Raw genomic sequence first — 21,025 nt, 5'->3', positions numbered from 1 at the left:
TGGAAATGGAAATACTTTATTTCACCATAACACTGTAACAAGCTTGGAAAAAAAAAAAAAAAACAACAAAAAAAAAAAGATCAAATCAAACAAAATGCTACCGAGCACCACATCATACAGACAACTGTTAAAAGTGGCAACAGAATCTTATGCTAATGGTTTTCACTCTATCTAAGGTTTCGTTTTTCATAATCGTTATTATAGAAATCAGCAAAAATGTCTGGACATCAAGCACAGTCATGCCAGCAATAGTAATATCTTACAGATTCATGTAGCGATGCTTTGGAGAGGGTAATCTGCGACGCTCAAAAGGGTTCGCTTTGGGCAGGCGCGACACGGGTCAGGGGGAACCTGCAGTCCGTCGTCTGTTTGGCATTTGGTATAAAGGGTCCGAGGATACAGGTGCAGGTCACAGACTGTTCGCAGGTTGCTTTTAAACACCTAACGTGCACAAAGTACCAGATGGGTGGAGGTGATGGATGCAACGTACAATAAAAGCTTTAAACTGGAAAGAAAGAAAAAAAAAAAAAAGATAAACTGAGAGGAGACAAAAACCTGAATGTCAAAGATGTACAATTATCTGCGACCTGAATTGTAACCTCCAATCATCTGGCTCAGCAGGTCAAAACCAAGCCGAACAGTGCAAACACTATTTGACCCAGGCCCCGTGAAGAGGACGGTGAGGAGACACAGGGGGGCCGTGTTACTTTTTTTTTTTCTTTTTTCTTCTCTTCTTTGTACATGGAGATCTCTGTACAGGTGCCTTCAGATCTGCCAGGGACTAAAGGCACATCGGGTCCACTGAGCAACAGATGTGTCCGTTCTGCAAATGAGAGAAAGAAGAGGGAGAAGGGAGGGTAACAGTCACACTTGAACCCTACAGGCAAAGTCTTTCGGAGACGCGGCAGCTGCTAATTTCCCATGATGCACAAGCTGACATTTGGAGCTTCTTCGGCTCGTCGTTTGGTTTTACCACCAGCCAATCCCGGGGAATTTCGTAGCCGGAGTTTAAATGCGAAAAGCCCACCGGGTCACGGATCACCATCGTCATGGCCGAAACAAAACTGCATGTCAGTTCAAAGCTACGTGTAAAAAAAAATAATAGGAGACTGTCAGTTGGGTGTAAAGCTCTTCTTGTGAAATACTGCCACATTCATTTTTGTTTCCGATAAGTGGTAGGAATGAGTGGATTAGCTTTAAAGCTACGGCAAACAATTTACATCCACGTTACAATATCACCTGTTCAGCCTTAACAGCACAGAGAAGCTTGATTTACTGTCCAAATGTTGCGTTGCTGCAGTTTCTCATGAAATGTTACAACTACCACTCGGAGTATTGAATTGTGTAAAGACGTCTGCTCATGTAACGCAGCGCAGAGTAGAACCGGCGTCTCGGCTGAGCCAGAGGCTACAGATGAGAGGTCAACAGCCGTTCTTTTAGAATAGGTTTCTGTTTTTACAAAAAAATAAAATAAAATAAAATTACCTTTCAGGTAAAGGTTCCGTTTAGTATTTTAGAAAAGGGCTCATTAAGGCTTCAGGAGTTCTGACTGAAAGAATATGATCATGGTAAACTTAACAAAACTGTATATTTGCGATGCATTTGTAAGGCACAGGGTTGTTTGTAATAGAGAGCAGACAGATATGACGACACGTTCACCGTCTTTAATTAGGGCTGAACCAACAGTCAATTCAGAAATAATGTGGAAAAATAGCAAAGGAGTAAATAGGACAGCACTCAGCAGAAATGCTAATGTTCCTTATGAAAATATGTCACACCGTGTGCAAGATCCTATTTATGTTTCTAGTTATTTAGCATCATATTTTCTTTGATGATTACGTAAAGACAGCAGGGTAGATCGCTGAAGGTTCTGGCTAGTTTCTACTCTACCTGGCAGCTTGAGCTCACTGATTTACTCATGTTTACTCATTTTCTTATTAGTCACATCAGACGATGATTCTTTTACTACTGAACAGAGGAGTGCGCCAGTCATTTCGCCACCTGACCATTTAATAAAAGATGGAGCCGTCTGCCTGCGAGCGTTTCTGTCGTCTTGTATCGACAGTAGAAGGACATATTTTAAGTGCAGACTTTGAACCAATTTAAATACCTGCTAGCAACGCCATCCTGTCTGGACAGAGCTGCAACAACTTTTCTGTGGACGTAGTTACCGGGTCACCAAGAGGCTGGTAGTAAGATGGTTTTAGGCCAAAATAATGCCGAACTAAAAGAATTGGACAAAAAGTCACGCAGAAACATAAAGGCAGAACCCTACATAACCCATGTAGACAGTTTATTGTTTAAAGTGAGTTTTACTTTAAATGTAGTTCACAAAATATCGCCATTGCTTCTTCCAAGTCGGCTACGTTTGTTTACTCTGAACTCACGTTTGGGCCCTAGAGGTTTTTGTGATAGTTCTCAGGTGAAATCTGAAAAATCGGAACCAAAATGTTGGACAATTTTAAACTCTTGCCATGTGAACCAGATTAAAATCGATCTAAATTAGTACATTTAAGGAGTGCATTCATAGATTATAACAAAATGTCAATTATTTAGACAACCATATTCAAGGGCCCATAGGCTACACTACACAACTTCAACTTGGTGTTTTAAAGATGCAAGTCCGCTTCCGATGTGCAAAGGGGTTTATCTATGTATTTATTTTTATTTTACGGTAGAAAAATACTATCGGAGCAATTACCAACACACTTTATTATTCTGTAATAACAAAGTGTAACTATTTACTGAATGAGCCCCTATGGCAGCAGTCGTAAACTTTCATAAAGACTCCTTCGTGTTCATAACAGGTGCGATGTCATATTTAGGTGTCGTGTCAGTCTTATTCAAATTAAGCGTCACCTAATCCTGCGATAGCTGTGTCCCCGTTTTATGCTAAGCTAAAAAGGCTAGCAAGGCTTTATCCATTACAGAAAGGTCTGGCTCCTTGGAAAACAATATTATTAGGTAAGGTGTAAATCTTTTGGAAAGTATCCAAAAAAACTTTAAAAATACCCCAGTTGTATGTGTTGGTCTATGAAATGCTGCGGCGAGGCCTTAGAAACGCTCAAAACTGCCCCCGTGGCATGAAATCTGCATGGCAGGACGCCAACCTTTTCAGCCAGAAGTAAGTGAATCACTACAGACTCCAGGGCGCCTCACCTTGCACTGGCACAGGGTGCACTCCGTGCCGTGTTTGATCCAGGAGGAGCCGCTGAAGCGTGAGATATTGTGCTCGTCCGTGCACGTCTTGGTGATGTCGTTGCGGATGGTGTCGGCCTGGCAGGGGTCGGTGACACAGCGGGGGCAGCACTCGCCCTCCGGCACCGTGGTGAACTCGCAGTCCACGGGCGGGCACGGCAGAGGCCAGCAGTCCACCTGCCCCTGCTGCGAGGGGCGAGAGGGAGGAAATGTCACACGATTTAGATAAAGAGTCCGAAAAAAAAAAAAAAAGAAAAGAAAAAAAAAGTCAGCAAATACAGCAACCACATTTTAAAAAAAAATAAAAAGTCACCTAAACAAGTCATTAATTTGAATATTTCTCCTGACATTGTGCGTTAGCATGCCAGAGGGAACATCATGACTTGATGGGGGGGTACCGAGAAAAAAAAAAAAAAAAAAATAGATGAGCAAAGCAATCTTCCAACAAAGTCAGCACTTTTTTGCAGACTGGGGAAGTAAACGCTGCAGGTTTCTAATTGTCTCATTGTTGTTCCCGTATTAATCTCATGGCAAACCTTCAGCCGGGAACCTCGTATTGGATTTTTCCTACTGCGGTTTTGCGACTGGCCTGAGAGAACCCAAAATTTTTTCTGTCTTTTGCAAACCTCTGCCTCTGCCCCGCACCTTTGTGCTTTTTTTTTTTTTTTTTTTTATCACCGTGGCCTGACCTACTTCTGCCCCACATTGAAACCCGTGGTATGTCCCGTACTAGCCTTTTATTAGTCATGATACAACTCCCCCCCCCAAAAAAAACAAACCCAGCAGAAGCCAGGAGATGCTAGCACGAACACGTAGTTCGAAGCTGGATTCAAGCGTCCCACTGGGGGTTTTTAATATCACTGAAAATCGCCCGGATCAGCATTTTAGAAGAAGTTGCAGGGAAATAGTTCATCTGTAAAGAACACAGACTCCCACAGTGCAGATGCCCACGCCTCATGTCTGTGCTCTGTGAAAACACTCCAAAGTGGGAGATCCGCCCCCTGACTGGCAGCCCTCGACTGAGATTTGGCGAACAATGAGTAATGAGTCGTCACGACGTGGAAATCTGATCAAGCTGACAGGGCTTCGGTCTCTCTGTTATTTCTACAGGCCGTTTCACTCGCCGTTCTTTGTGTCTCGTCGTGATTTTATCTCCTCCTAAATACAAGGGACCATTCAGCGGTTTGCAAGAGTGAATACTAATAAATGCCTCCAAGAGATTAAAAACTGGTGACATTTATCTCCGGCTGGGAATTGGGCTCAAACAATCATGTTTCCTTTTGTTTTTTCCCTGTGCTTTGACCTTAAGTACAGCGCACATGCATGTTAATGGAAATTAATGCTCTCTTGATTCTAACAGGGTGGAAAATTGTAACTTCTCTCCCCTCCCAATCCAAAGACTGCTTACAGACTTCTTATGCTTTTCGGTCTCTTGTCACGTTTAAGAGTTTCAGATCTTAAAACGCGTCTTAATATCGCACCAAGATAAACTTAGTACATAGAAAATGTAGTTTGCAGTCCCTGATTCTATTTATGAGAGAAAAAGTCATCAAAATATCCCAAACTCTGTAAGTTAGAACAAATAAATAACAGTAGGTGTTTACAGAAACTAGCCATGAGTCTTTTACATGATCGTGAGGGATTTTTGGGCCACTCTTCTTTGCAGAATTGCAAATGGCCACTCCAAAACATTTAAACTTTTTAATTTTTTTATTTTTAAAACACTCAGAGAAAGAGTTGCTGGTCGCCTGTTGATCACCCATTCTGCATAACCATAGTGCGATTTAGCTCCAGGTCACTCCAGCAGGATTTTCTACCAGAGGGCAGAATGCTGATGAAAATTGCCCAGGCTGTGAAGCAGCGAAGCAGGTCCACACCATCTCACCGCCGCCATCGTTTCTTCTTCTTTTTCTGAAGTGCTGGGCGAGTTCTGCACCAGATCTATCGGGACACACACCATACAATGCCGTTCCACTTTTGTCTCTTCAGTCTGTGGAATATTTTCCCAAACGCCTTGGGGATCATCAAGCTATTTTTGTATGAAAAGCAACACGTTAGCCTTGAAACTCTCCCATGGATGCCTTTTTTTTTCTTCTTTTTGCCAGGTCTTCTCATTGTAGACACATGAACACTGACCCTAACTGAGACAAGTGGGTTCTACGGTGACGCAGATGTTGTTCTGGGTTCCTTTGTGCCCTCTTACATGAGTTGTCAGTGCACTCATGGAGTAATTTTGGTAGGTTGGCCACCATCTTTCATGGATAATAGCTTTCATTGTTGTTCACCGGGGTCCGAAAGCTTTAGAAACGAGCTGTGTTGGTGTAAAGACACTTTGAGAATCTTCTGAGGGCCACACTTATTGACATAATATCACACCACTGGTTTAGATAAAAGCAAATTAATGCGTTAGATGCCAGTGGATTCTAATGACTTTGTTTTCTGTACTCTAATTTCTGTAGACTGAGACAATAATGCATTAGTTTTCATATATATACAGTACAGACCAAAAGTTGGGACACACTTTCTCATTGTATACAATGAGAAAGTGTGTCCCAACTTTTTTGGTCTGTACTTACTGTATATATTCTTACAACTTTACGTACTGTCAGACAGTTCCTTTTGAGGTTTTTTGCTTGGCACACATGTGGCAGAGAACAGGTTAGGGTGTGGCTAGTGAAACTAAATAAAACAATATGTGGTTAATCATATGTAATACATAACCTAGCAATGAGGTGGTTTTGTTTTCACATAGAGCCTGACTGGTTTGGATTGTAACTTTTACAAATCAAATCATCAATAAGGAACAGCGTTTTGTATTTGGATACATAGATAAAAAAAAAAAAAAAAAAAAGAATGTCATCATAATTGGTAATGTATTAAAAAAAAGCAACAAAAAAAATAAAAAAAAGCCATCAAAAATGTTGCAAGAGGTCAAAAACTTGTACCCAGTGATGTATCTGCCAGCAGAGGCCATATTCTTGGTTTTGCAATGATTGCATGTGCTTAGGCGAGATGGTTTCATGTCTCGATCTTGCGAACATGTTTTGCCCATCTGCTGGAGTCACTGTGTATTTTAAGGTCCCCGCTGAGTTTGGACAGCCGTTGCTCTCCTAAGTGTAGCAGCATTCAAGGTTCATTTCACGTCCCCGTCACGCTACTGCACCCCACCGTACCAGTGGGGGCGAGGGGGAGCGAGCGGGGACTGCCTTCTCCTTCAAGTGCTGAAAATGCGAGGAACTTTAATTGGCCGACTTTAATGTCTGCAGTCTCGACACCTGGACATCTGCGGGTCGTGTGCGGACCTGCTGGTGGACGTGGTGACATTTCCAAACATGTGTATGTTCTGGTGTCTGGTGTGTGTGTGCGTGTGTGCATGTGTATGTGTGTGTGTGTGCGCGCGCGCTGCTGTTGTGACAGGCAAGTCCGGCCTTCTCAAATGTGTTTGTGTCAACACGTACAAGTGCCTGCGGTGAGCACGGCTGCGGCAAGAGTGAAGCAGAGCGATCTCATTTTCAGCCGAGAGTGCTTCCCCGCTGCCTCTCAGCAGAGCTGTGATTTGCAGGCGCTCCTGTAATGGTGCGCTGTAAGAAATCCAAAGAGCGGCCCCGAGGTTCAGGCAGCAGGACAACAGCACAATACAGGAGAGCACTTGGGCTGGGGTGAGGTGGGGTTATTGCCAAGTGCTGGTCACAGGGTAAATCTGTCAGAATGGGGAAAACGTCACAGTTTCTAAGCTACAAGTAGGGTTGTTATTAAAAGGCAGCTGAGACTGAATGAAAGTAGAGAGAGAGAGAGAGAGAGAGAGAGAGAGAGAGAGAGAGAGAAAAGCAAGAGTGCCTGTCTGTGATTCGAAGTGGGGATGAACTCAGCAGAAGAAGACTCGTATATTCGCCATTGCTTTATGCAGCGGCAGTCACATTCCACAAACTTCAATTTGTTTAATTGGGGTTTTACACGATAGATCAGGGCAAAGTAGCGGTACGGCCACAAAGCTGAAGGAAAATGACGGCCGGTTTCATCAAGGCTCCACAGCAAATCTGGAGCCTCGATGAGGAGCTTGTGGGTCCAGGCTCAGGGAGAAGAGATTCCCAGCTCCGTTTTTTTAACATACTTGTTAAAACTAACACCATGTTGGGGCAGCATGACACAGATAACCCGTGAAAAAAAAACGAGTTCCTCTTCCTTCTCCCTGTAGATCTACTGTCGTGAAAAAAAATACATTGGTTCATCAGAAACAACCAATCAGAGTCAGAAGGAGGGTCTTACTGCTGTCAATCATCCTCGTGTACTCACTTGACCCTTGACCTCTCCTACAGTATGCAGCTGGTTCACCGCAAAGGATCCCGCCATGGATGCTAAGGCGGGTAAGAACAGTTTTCTTGTAATGGTAAGTTGCTTCCCTGTCATTGACACATTGAGCAGCAAGTACACAGGATTGATTGACAGCTCTAAGACTGGGAAAAGGTGGAGGAGATTATCTGCCTCATATTACACTGTCACAACATGGTGGCAGTTTTAACAAATAAGTAAAAAAACAAAAAAAAACATATTTTAGCAAAAGTACACAAAGTAAAGTAATGGGTTTGATCGGACCAGCAGCAAAATCTGGTAATACATACAGTACAGTAAACAGGGGGACTGAATGCAGGGCAGACTTTCCAGATTTATGTTTGTTTTTGTTTTTTATGTTGAAAACCAGATATCATTCAGCCCAATGTGCTATCTCATGTTATTCTATCAGCACATGTTTCTGTCTGTAAGATGACAGAATGGGAAAATGTTCAAGAAACATGAATACTTTTGCATACAACCACAATGAGCACATGGCCAGAAGGTCAGAAGGGCAACCCAGGTTGAAAAGATTCATTGGTTTGGTTAGTTTTATTGGACAAAAAGCCTGCAAACTGTTTCCCTGTTGTCCAAACGACGTCCGTCTGCCGAACCTTGGAAAAGGTCAGCACAGCAGAAGATGTGAGCACAGTAATAAATAGTCTATATTGTAAGCCTTACTGTGAGGGCGTCATGAGGTGAGCAGTGTTATTTTGTTTGGCATGAGGAATAGGGGTTCTCAGACTGCAAAGCACACCGGAGAATACAAGGAAGTCGCTCTCAACAAACACTCTTGAGTCAACAGCAGCATACATCTTGTTAACTCACATGCTCAACTGTGGAAGAAGCCTCAGTAAAACGTGTTATTCCATCAACGTGGACTACAGCAAAGATTGTATTCACACAAATCAAAGCAATCACTTCCTTTTTCTTTTTTTTTTGTTGCACCACACAAAAACCAATCTTCATTTTCTCCTCCCCGCAACTTTCCTATTCACCTCTTAATCACTCTGCTCCAACAAAATATTTCTCCTTGACTTTCTTTTCAGCACACATCACTCCTTGATCAGCATTTCCATGGAGACCGGGGTATTTGTCGCATTCCTTGTGTGGGCGCTGCGGCACACCGATGGAACGCTTCTTTTTTTTCTTTTGTATTTTCACACACCGTCGCCCCGAAAAAGAAAAAAAAAAAGAAAAAATACCGTTCTGACGAGAACCGTCGTTGGATACTTCATCAACTCTAACCCACCAGGCACTGGCACTGCTGGCAGTTCTCCACCCACGTGTCGCCGCTGCCGTAGGTGAGCAGGCCGTTCTGGTGCAGGCACTGGCTGCTCAGGCGGGGGTCGCACTCGGGGCAGCAGAACAGGTCGGCGTTGGGGTTGTCGCAGTCGCACACCATTCGACGGCACATCACTTGGCCGGCCTGAGAGCGGAGCACAATTAGACATTAACACGCAGACGCCGTCAAACTGCTCCACGCGCAAAAGGCAAAGCCGTTTGTGCAGTCGAGCCATCAAACATACGTGTGCATGACAAATAATTTGGCGAAGGTTAAAGAGAACCGGCGCTTTCAACGTTTCTGTCCAAAACTGTGTGGGGAAAGCCAGACCAGGCTGGGATGCATCTAATGAAAGCTGGTGCAGACGTGTTTATGAGTGTGAACTTTAAACAGCTTAAATTATTTTAACTTATTCCTCTGGACAAATAATCCTCTTCTCTCTAGACGCAGAAACAGGTCTCTAAAGCAAAACGGAACATTTATTAATTTGTTTTTTTTGTCGTCTTTTGTCCAGGCAGACTTCTACAAACAACGATGAAAAGAATGCGCTCGTCAACCGATTCAATGCCGTTTGCTAGAACAAAACTCTTTGGCTCTTTTCATCGAGATTCAAGGCCCACACCTGAAATGTCGTGCAAACATTTGTCACATGCCAACTCTGACTTGACTGACTGGAAAAAAAAAATGCATGAGATATAAAGTTTCTTTAAATGTACAGATTCAGTAAGAAGTTTACATACAAATAGGTAACGGGCATAAATGTCACATGTCACAGTTTTTAGCTCAGCATTTCAAGCGCAAATCTTTTTTTTTTATGGTGCTGCAACAACTAACCAACAATAACTGGATGCACAAATGTTGATTTATAAGTATAAATATTCATTATATTAGTATATAGTGTCCATTCTGGCTGCATATTTGTTTACATTTTTTTTTTTAAATTAGACAATTCTATATAAATTAACTTGATGATCCACAAATAATCATGTAAATGTGCCAAATGCTCTTCTGCATTCGCAGACACGTTTATGTGATGGTTTAATAAAAAAAAAAATGTTGAATGAACATATAAAAAAAAAAATACACACTCTAAATGTGCAAGAGAAATTCATTTATATATAATCACATATTTGATTAGTTACCAACAACTACTACTTTAGAAAGCTGCCTACACAACGTAATGTTTTCCATCGTATGACCGGCCCTTTAAGAACAAAGCTGACTGCCTGATTCTGGGATTCTTCCATAAAGTTACACGGGATGGAATAATTTAAGTCCAAGGATTGCATCCAAATAATGATTCAAATCAGTGTGTTAAACACAACCTCCTGGCACAATAATCACAAACACCCATCAAATCATCGTTTCCCGTCTGATAAAGAGTGCCAATATTAAAAACGTCTTGAGTACGGACCTGAAAATTGAAGGACAATGTTTCAACTCTGATTCCATGACAAGAAGCTATATATATATAAATATATATATATATAGTTACAACACACCTTGATGCAAATGCATATGGATTTTACAGCTGTATGTGCCTTTTCAATAACGAGTGTCTACTGCATACTGAACAGGCTCAGTCTGGACACATTCTTATCTTTCCACTGTCTGGGGTCTTTGACCTTGGTTTTCCCCCCGCCCCCCATCACTTAGTGACGGCGCTCCAACTAATATCCAGCTGGGTCCAACCACTTCCAAAACAATAACATGTTTACTCCCCTGCCCCTTTAATCTGCTCAACGCAACTAATTTTGACAGGCAGCACCTCAATCTCTCAAATCAATTAAACAACTCATTTAATTAGGGAGCCATTTCTGTCCTGCTCCTTTGTAATCAAATGAATAATTTGCCGCTTGATCATTCAGTGCCGACACTAATCCACTATAATCGCCTTCCACTACTCCCAGACACTCGGCATTAGGTTGAGTAAAACGCTGCAAGTTCAGAGCGTGACGGCGGCGCAACCCGATAACAACGGAATAAAACATCTCTGAGGTGACAGAATGAGTTTTTCCGGACCAGTTCTCTTCCCAGGTGTCTCATCGCCTGGATGTTAGGAAGCGATCAAAACAACAACGTCAGAAACTTGAGTCAATCAAACGTCCAGAAGTATGACAGCACACACCGCTCGTCCGTCAAAACAGCGTCGCCGTCATGTCCCATCTATCTCCCCTGTTTGCCGAGAATTAAAAGTAACTGGATAAATTAACATAAGTTGAAATAAAAAGTTATTTTTGATTGCTTTGGTGACGACATCGGAGGCTAGCTGGAGCCTGAAAGCCACGTTGTTCACCAAGTTTTCGCACACAAAAGCATTACGGGGAAACGTTTCCCATGCAAACCTCTAAATAAGTAAAAAATAACGGCATAAAAGGGAAGCAGCAGTGCAGTGAAAATGTCCAGTGAAAATTTGCAGAACTCATATCTGCATCTTTGTAGCTCGGAGGACTAGAAAACATCTCTCAACATGAAATCTGCGAGATGACCTCTAAATAAGTGGAGTTTCCACTCCACTTGCTGTATGGCGTTTATCGGAAGTGAAGTTCATGTGAGGAAGTGCTCTGATTATTTATGAGTATTAATTTTAACTTTGAACTTGTCAGAACCAATTGTGTGTCATCAAGGCCCACGCGCGGTTAGGACATTTTATAATAACGCATGCAGTACAGGAGTTACATACTACAATTAAATGACTATCATGGAGCTCAATTGCAACAATTTGGATTAGTAATAACACAACTTGTTTGTTAAATGAACTGGTTCAAATGCATTCTGACAAATGCAAACTGTAAAATGTGCTAAAGAGGAAAAGAGGAAGCTGCAGCTGTGTGCCTGATTGTACAATTTGCTCTTTCTATTGACGTATCTATTAGTTAAGAGACTGTTGATGCTTATGAGAAGAAACAGTAAATTATAATGTGGCACTAGCTAGCTGATGTTATCTGAACAGATTGCTCCAGGTTTAAACATTGTAGTTCTTCATACACTTGGCATTTTTCAAATTTCAAACCAAACCATTTTGTTGTATTCCTGCTATCTTTTAGTTTAGTTTAGTTTATCGGTTTGTAAACTAAATAGTGTCTGACTTTTTAAAATTCCTTTTACCACCTTTGTTGATTGGAGACTCACTAGCCTAAAACAGGCATTTGTTGTCCTAGCAAACACTGATTTATGATTTCTGATGCAGTTTCTTCGCCGTGTTCTGGGCTTCATCTTCCCCTCTTTTCCGTCGCTGCTCAACGTTCCTCTAGGTACAAGCGGAGGACGGGGAAAAGTTAGCTGTTAATTTTTTGTGGGTTTGTCACTGCAAACACATTACATAAAACTCATTTTACCCACTGGTGATATAAAATATTTATTTGTGCCGCTTTATGAACATGCAGTTACACTATCTGCTCAATTATTAACTGCCAATGAGTGCAAACCACAGTGTGAATCTTTTCTTCCCCACAGAGGCAGAAGATGAAGTATAATTTGATGCAAAGAACTTACATTATCCACTTCACTTTGTCTCCTTTGAAGATCTAACAGCGGCGTGTTTACACTACAGAGTTCACGAACAGCAACGCCTTGCTGTCCGTGAGCCACACGATTATTCACTTAAAAGTGTCATGATTGCTCCTATGCTAATAAGTACTCTTTTTTTCTCCATTAAAATAGAAAGACATAACTCTCCCTGTCTGTTTTACAGTCTATTGTGGAATGTCAGTTGTTGGGGAGGAGAACATCGTCCTCACGAAGGACGGAGGAGACATTTGTGGCCGATTGGCCCTGTAGGGGACGGCTTCGGTCCCAAGGAAGAAAAAAAGCAGATTCCCACTAGTTTTCTTATTCTTTGTTTAGAGATGTGGGAAATGGAGAGGGGACACAGTTATATATATATATATATATATATATATATATATATATATATATATATATATATATATATAAAAACAAAAAAAAAATACAGTATAAACCATCGCAAAAGGCAAAGCACGTAGATATGGTTAGCTTGTCTTAGTAAATAGATATATAACCCTGGCTTTTGAGGTTGTTTTAATCAGCCCTTAAAAAAGCTGCTCTCAGTCATAATGTTTTGATAAATTACAGTCATATGTACATAATATTACTTATCAATCAAAAATTCTTGTAGAAATACTTGGTAATAGTCGTATTTAGCATTCAGAAAACGGACTTGAGTCAGTGTAGCGTTTGATACTGTTGACTGCAGGGTTCTCTTAGAAAGACATTTTCTGTGGAGTGCAGCCACAGAAAATTAAGATTCCCTTAGAAAATTAAATATGTAAACATTTTTCTTCCAGTAACGCCATTTTTAAACACATATTCAATGCTAAAAATAACTAAATAGCTAACCTTTGGTACGTTCATGCAATGACGACCAGCACCCCAAAGAACAAACTGATGACATGCGGTGAGTTCAGTGGCAGGGGAAAGGTCACAGGTCAGGGTCAGACAATAAGGTCATAGAGTTTGTTGATTAACATTTTGCAACAAGCGACATTTAACATGTCACAGCTTTGCATGAGCAAGATACTGAGATGCATATGGAAACAAATGACTTGAGAGGCTCCTGATGTGACCTTACAAATGAACCAAACTGCAGAATATCATAATTTCCAGAAATAATTTGGTGTATTTTAGAACCGTTAAGTTGAACTGCTGACTGACAGTGACTGATTAATAAAAAAAAAAAAAAAAAAAAAAAAACATGAAAAAAATGGCAGAATCTTTCTGTTGTATTTAAATTTTATAACATCTTTAAATTTGATCTCATTACTTGATGCTCTAGAAAATTCAATAATCAGTGTGACCTGATCAGCTCATTCACCCGCATCCACTTATGCGCCTCATGTTTCCTCTGTGGATGAAAATCAAGTGGCCTCTAAACATTACAGTGATTACAACCACAGCCATCATAACATTTGTCATTATGATTGCAATATGGGGCACTATTATTAGCCACGGCAGCTTTATTTGCTGCTTTAAATGAAATCAACCTGTCTACAAGGTTATCCCAACCTCGGGATTGTAGCGGCCCGGCGCCCCGCGCCTGCTGGGAACACATGTCCCGCTCCTCCATCTGCCCCTCTGTCTGCAGAGCTCCACCCACCGCTACCCTTAAGCTCTCTCTGTTCTCCATCTTGCCCTGTTTATTACCTGGCAGGAGCACACCGAGCACCTGTCGCTGTCCAGCACCCATATCTGCCCGCTGTGCTTGACCTTGTTGTCATGGATACAGTCGCCGGTGCAGTTATGCCCGTGGGGGCACCGGCAGTCGTAGCCTCCCTCCAGGTTGAAGCACACTGTGTCGTTGGCGCAGGTGTTCCTCCCCGTCTTGCATTCGTTAATATCTGCAGGGAGCACAAAGGGATGACATCATGCATATGCTCTGTGCAGGCGAAGCTGTTTCTGTGCATGATCTGTTTGAAATAATAATAATAATAATTAAAAAAAAAAGACATCAAAAAGAAATGAAGTCGGCTTTTGATGCAGAAGAGCAACACAGACAGCAATGTAACCCAGAAACCCACTTTGGCCAAATTCTGCTTTTGAGAGGTTGCAGACAGGTTGTTATCATTCATGGATTTTTATTTAATTTTTTTTTATTTATTTATTTCAGAGTGCTTTTAATGTGCGCTCTTTCTCGGCCCTTTCAAATCCAGATGACGGCTAAGATGGGGGTCAAAGAGCTGGAGCAGCACCACCAGCTCAATTGTCGCGGCCATTTCTTCCGTGTTTCTGTTGATTGAGGGTTTCGCTTCCGACAGCCTCCACCTGTCTGTCGATATGCTAAATTGGGAAAAAAATTGTTTGAAAAAAGAAATATAACAGGCTTCAGAAAGAAAAGAGACATATCTCTTAGGGGAAGGGGAAGGGGAACTTAAAAAAGATTCTGAATCAAAAGCATTCAATTGAAGCTAACGGAACGTCTTGTCAGAGAAGCTGTTTTGCCTCTTAAATTTCGAAACTACATTTCTGAAATTGAGACGTGGGAACATTTTCTTAGGCAGAAAGCAGATTCCGAACAGAAATATATTTGTGTTTATTTACTTGAAACTGGAAATGTAAAATCTGGGAATTATATACAAAACCCAAGTTAACCAACTCTTAAAACAAGTGAGTCGCAGCGATTGCTTTGCTAAGAGACAAGCTAACTGCTGTTAGCAATACAAGCAAACAACAATGTATTTCACTGAATTTCATGCACATACTACTTTGTGTTAAGATTTTAAAAAGATTTAAGCTTTTAGTAGAGGAAGCATTTAACAGCAAGTCGTCACTTTTGAAACACATTTCAGTACTTGATGACTCGGTCAATAAGTTGAAACACGAGGCCATTTACTGATCCATCCATCCATATCTTCAGCAGGTCAGCAGGTTTTTCTTTCCTTTAATTTTTGTTTTTTTAACAAATTAGTGATTCTACTTCATATCCTGGGATAACTAGCACATCACAGGTTTCTAAATTTAACCACATCATTTCTGAATTCAAATGTGATTAACACAATGTGCTTTTACAAAGTTAAACTTCTAAGAAAAAAGTTTTTATTGAACTTATTTTTTTGGGTCAGCAACAGACGGCTACTTGTCCACTAAGCTGAATTATTCCTGCAAATATTTGATTTACCAGGATAATTTCTAACACTGACTTTCAACTTTGCCAAGCTGCAATAACGACCATCTAAAAACCTCCTCTTCTTCATCTGTTCAGATCTTATGGTCCCATCTGCCTGCACCATGCTTCATCTTCGGTTTCCAGTTCTGATACGATCCCGAAAACAAACTTTCCATCTAATTTCTTTTTTTTTATTTAGTTTATTTAACTTTTCCTTTTCAGATAAAGGAAAAGTTCAACAAATGGATCAGCAGCTGATCCATTTAACAGCACCTGTTAGAGGGATCAGCTCAGGTTCTGAGATGAGATTCGGCCTCAGAGGTTATGGACCATCATTGTTTAACATGTCGGCCAGTGAACTTCTGCCATATTAACACGTGGTTCGTGCAAACGCAGGTTTTGGGTGGCATCGAAACGTACAAAGTAGAATTAGTAGAAGAAATTCAGTTTGAACTAAACTCAATGGTGCCAAAGGCGGCAAAACCAGCTGTTAAGATTTTGGGGGCGATTATATTTATGCATAGGACCAGGGTGGTTTGGTAAGCTTTTTCAGGATTACTCATGAAATCCTTTTCTTATATAAATACCTGTAACACAACAGCAATACCAATATTGTCTCATAATATTATTGTCTCATAGCACTGACTGCAACTGGACGCTATTTTCAGAAAACCTTGCACTTTACTGTGTTCTTATTTATTTTGTCCTCATCAGCTCTGATAAAAAAAAACAAATTACCTCAAGCTTATTGGCGCTAAATAATTGTTATTTAGTTTAGATTAGTTTCCTCTCAAACGTTAGTTATGGCTACTCTCTTAAAAACCATGGAGATTCTTTGAATTACACAACATCATCCATTTTTGTCTTGATACAAAATGTTGCTTGTTAACACCAAGACACCATAAAAAGTAGCATTTCTATTCAAGTCAATTCAATCCAACAATACTTTATTAATCCCAGAGTGAATAGAAAGGTTGGAATTCAGATTGCAGACTGCTGTGGGCAAGAACGAACTCCTGTAGCTGTCTGTGCGACAGTGGTTCGGATGAAGCCTCTGACCTAAGACGCTCTGTCGGTATGTAGCAGTCTGATGAAGAGGAGGCTTGTTTGTGGTTGTCTGTAATTTTGTGGATTTTATGGAAAATTCTTCGCACAATGACCTTCTTCTTCATCAGGTGGTTTTCAAGTCTCTGGTTCTGATAAACCAAACAGACGGTGGCAGAAGAGCTTTGACCCTCCACAGCAGACTGATAGAACATAATATTCAGATCTATCACTCCATGAGAATCGGATACCAGCCCATGCCTAATAGTTTTTCATTTCAGGTGTCCAAAAAAAAAGGGACACCTGGAGTATGCTCCGACCAAACTTTTGAATATTTAACAAAGAAAAGGAACAACTCACCTACGCACGATTCCCCGTTGGCGGAAAACAAGCCGTTGTCATGGTAGCCGTCGCGGCACTCGCAGTGGTACCAGCCGGGCAAGTTGACACAAGTGGATTTACTGTCGCACTCAACAAAGCCGTCCGCACACTCGTCAATGTCTGAGGAGGAGACAATAAGACACATACAGTCGATATACGTTTGCTTCAGAATCAGCTTTTTACACTCAGTCAGATATTGCGCTTTCGTTCTTGCCTCTTGGGCGTCCTAGACTCTGACTGATTCATAATTAATAAAACAACTTGTCTTGCATGTGAGAGCAGCCAGACCAAAAGGCTTTATTGATCAAAGACAATTTCGCAGCCAGAGAATGACATCTGTATCGATAAAAGATAGCAGGGCATAAAAAAAAAAAAGAGAGAAAGAAAGAAAACTAACTGAAAACAAGAAGTGCATTCTTAGGAGACAGAGCTGTAAGAAAAACGCCCGGGTAGAAAGATGTAGCAAAATGCATTGACATGCAGGTAAACAGATCATTTCCAAAGTCAGTGCACTCTCGATTTATTTCATTGAGGGGAAAAACTCTGTCATGTGGAAGAAAAAAAGACCCTGAACAAATGGCTCTGGCGCGGTTTCTTTCAGCCGTTGGGTGGCTGCTGTCGGTGGATGGAGCTTATGTTTGTTTTCACAGAACTGCACTCAGAAAAAGTCCTCGTCTCCGCTTCCTCTTTCAGATCGTCTTTATACCAACGCTGAGATTAAGTGCTCCGGGTTTTCTCCTCCCCACGTTTGTCTCCCCGCCGTTCTGCTCTTGTTCTTTGTATCTCCTTTTCATGCGCTCGCTCTTCTCCCCGCTTACAACGGGCCGACGTTAAGCCTCTCCGTTATTATAGCAGGCGTCCCCGCAAACATCATCCAAGAACTATTCAGCTGTTAACAATGAGCATAATGCACACACACGCCGACACGCACAGAGACAGACAGACACACAGAAAGAGAGAGAGAGATTACTCTGATATTTCGGCTAACATTTAATTAAACCCGGGGCCAGACCCACGTGAAGGAGGGAATAAAGCCTGTTATTATGCGGCGGGGCTAAATATGTTAGCTCCCGACATGTGCCGTGATTAAATGTGTCTGCTCGGTCGGTGATGGCTTTTTTATGATTGTGCATGATGCACGATGCTTTGCTCTCATTATGAAAATGGCAGTGTGCCGCGTATGACCTTCTTCACATCTGTACTGCAAAAGTATCCCCCCCCCCCGACTCTACCCACACACACACACACACACACACACACACACACACCCTCGAGCGACTGACAGAAGGGCTCCTGGTCCCCCACCATCCAGCCGTAATAGGATTAAGATCTATTGGCTAATGAGCCCCCGGCTTTTAAATAGAAATTCTGCAGCAGATTAACTGTTGATCAAAATGTCCTGCAGATTAAGGTTTTACAGTGTCCTGAAAAGGCCCCTCTTCGACCTGTTCGCATCCTGTCATGTCACAACCGCAAACATTGCTGTACTTTGTTGAAACGTTTTGCAAATAAATATTCGTAATTGTGATTTGCTTTTTTTGTTTTTGTTGTTGTTCTTGCTCCCCTTTTACACTGATACCTCTAAATGTAATCAATTGCAAACAATAGGCTGGAAAAACACAAAATTACACAAAAGTATCTTTGTCTAGTTTCAGGATTAGACAGCTATTTAAGATGAACACCGGATTTAGTAGTGAGGGTTAAACTACACAGAAGTAGATTTTTTTTCTTTCCTTTTTTTGGTAATTGTATAAATTTTAAGGCTAAACTGCAAAAACATAAAATCTTACCAAGCATTTTTGGTTTAATTTCTAGTTCGGATATCTTAGTGCACTTGAAATAAGACAGAACAAACTTACAAGCAACTTTTCAACACAATATTAAAAGCTTGTTTTAAGTCAACAATTCCTTAATGTTAATGGAGTAGTACACTGGTTCCCAAAGATTTTCTGGGCCCCCCTATCCGGCCGGATCATTATTTGTGCTCTCACTTCCGCCTATGAGTTGTTGTGAAGTGCTAGCAGCATGGCGTCGAATTGTGCGACGTTTTGTGAGGGTTTGGGGGAGAAATAAGGGTTGTTGAACCTTGTGGTGTGATGGTTGGACTACGACAGCATTTGTGGCGTCAGAATATCGCGTCGTCACGGAGAGAGAGAGAGAGAGAGAGAGAGAGAGAACAATTCCTTAGATAATTGTGAAAATAGCCCTTTAATATTGTAACTCATAGTATGAAAAATCATTATCTAGGATTCTGACAATCCAGCCACATTTGCAACAGAATAGTTTACATCTTTGTGCTATAATGGCCTAGTCAAAGTCTGTAGCTAAATCTTATTGAGATTCTGTGGCAAGGTATTGAAGCTAATGTCCTCAAACGATCTCATCTTAAACTTCAGATTGGTGAAGTCACATTCTAAGACTTCCGGCTTCGATTGCAAAGTATTTACTTGGGGAAAAGTTATAAATTAAAACAAACCTAACGTCTCCAATTTGTAAAAGACGAAAGGTTGTTTTTTTTTGTCTTTCAGAGGTTTATTTGTGAGGAATTTCTGTCCATGACAGAAAAAGCCAATAAAATACAACATGGTCTCTCCACTCTCTGTATTTATTTAAAAAAATGACTTGGACAGTCCAAGTCATCGGCAGGTTTAAAGCGCCATCTCAGCTAGATGACTTTTGTATTTCATTACCACGAAGACAGCAGAGTGGCTCATTTTCTCTTCTTAGAGCAGCATTCAGGCGCACAGCTTCATATCAAAAAGTCCACAGCAAACAGTATTTCACCCCAATCATTAAAAATTGTACTGCATTCTCCCCGGCTCTGAAGAGAATTATCAGATACTTTTTCCGCCTCTGAATCTTTGTAAATGGTTCAGAGGCGGGATGATAAAAAAAAAAAAAAAGAAAGAAAACCTTTTTTTAAAGAAAAAGGGAGGGGAAAAAAATGCATGAGGTGCATCGCCAGTATGTGGAAAATTTCAGGCTGAAATTCAGCCTCCGCATTTCCTGCTGCACGAAGCAGTTTAAAGTACAACTGTGCCCGTCAGATGCTATTTATACCAGGCGGCGATGATGAAGCGAATGTCTAAAAATATGCAAAACGGGTTATTTTCAGCCGGCTTCATTCAGGTATTTAAAACGCTCCGCTGTCTGGCGATAACAACAGAGGCTTACTCTCTCTACAAAAGATTTGTCGCTTTCCCCTTTTATCTTCGCAAACCTGTCAGCTGCAATTATGCCGCCGCGCCGTTGTCAAATCAACTTTTCAAGTGCCGCCGCGCTTTCAGCATGGAGAAACTCAGTCGCACTTTTGACACGGTTACATGGAGGCACAGCTGGGATAGAGCGCCTTCTCTGTTTAAAAAAAAAAAAAATTTCATCTTTTTTCTTTCTAAATGAGAAGGGAAGATCGTAGCAATTAAATCATCAACAATGACAGTCAGACAAGGCCGCTGCCGAGAGACGGCGTCACCATAAAATCAAGAGCCTTTTGCCTTTTGTTCAATCATACATGGGGACGGCTCGGTAGTTTCACTTGTTAAATGGTGCCGCTCTCCTCCCTGGGAAAGTGAAACGACTACACAAACAAAAATGAGATTGGCCTGTTTCTCTTCCATCGGAAAGGTCAGAAGCTAAGTCGCCGCCGTTACCCTGGTGATGGGAAAGACATGAAAATGACTGACGCACCCTGTGTACGTGCGGACAGAGCAGCGCGAGGAGGCGAGGAGGTCAAGGAAGACAGAAGGGAGAAAGAAAGGAGGAGGAGGAAGAGAAGGTAAAGAAAGAGAGAACAAGTGAGTACGAGATAGACTGCAATTATATTTCTCGTTATCCTGAGTGGCAGTCCAGAAACAAGAGCTCTATTAAAGCATCTCTCGGAGGACAAAGTGGAGGAAGAAAAAAAAAAAAAAAAGCATCCGGATTTTCCTCTGAGAGCATCTTACGTCTGCTTGCCATGAAACCGCCCTCCTCCAGTTTTGTTCATCCGCCGCCTTCACCTTCCCAGGTGTTTCTTTTTCTCAGTCTACAGCTCAAAGCCGAGGCAGAAACAGAGGTGCTCTCATTATAACCTCCGGCAAACCCTGGCAGTCTGCTGTCTCTGTGAGCAGAAAAAGGGCAGAATAAAGACGTAGATTGAGCCTCACCTCTGTTCGGCTTTTTTTTCA

General features: G+C 41.5%; 1 protein-coding gene across 1 annotated transcript in view; it reads right to left on the bottom strand.

Moving 5' to 3' along the window:
• The window catches only part of LOC122835245 (protein kinase C-binding protein NELL2-like), a 94,898-nt gene continuing 73,873 nt past the window's right edge, over positions 1-21,025 (bottom strand). The window contains exons 16-20 of the mRNA XM_044124121.1: positions 16,839-16,979; positions 13,976-14,169; positions 8,780-8,956; positions 3,160-3,384; positions 1-823 (exon numbers count right to left, since the gene is read on the bottom strand). Of these exons, the coding sequence (XP_043980056.1) occupies positions 782-823; positions 3,160-3,384; positions 8,780-8,956; positions 13,976-14,169; positions 16,839-16,979 (779 nt within the window). The 3' untranslated portion in view covers positions 1-781. The remainder of the gene's footprint in view (positions 824-3,159; positions 3,385-8,779; positions 8,957-13,975; positions 14,170-16,838; positions 16,980-21,025) is intronic.

Source organism: Gambusia affinis, linkage group LG08, assembly GCF_019740435.1.
Source record: "Gambusia affinis linkage group LG08, SWU_Gaff_1.0, whole genome shotgun sequence".
Classification (NCBI taxonomy): domain Eukaryota; kingdom Metazoa; phylum Chordata; class Actinopteri; order Cyprinodontiformes; family Poeciliidae; genus Gambusia; species Gambusia affinis.
The sequence above is the reverse complement of the archived record's forward strand: the minus strand, read 5'-3'. Positions and strand labels throughout refer to the sequence as shown.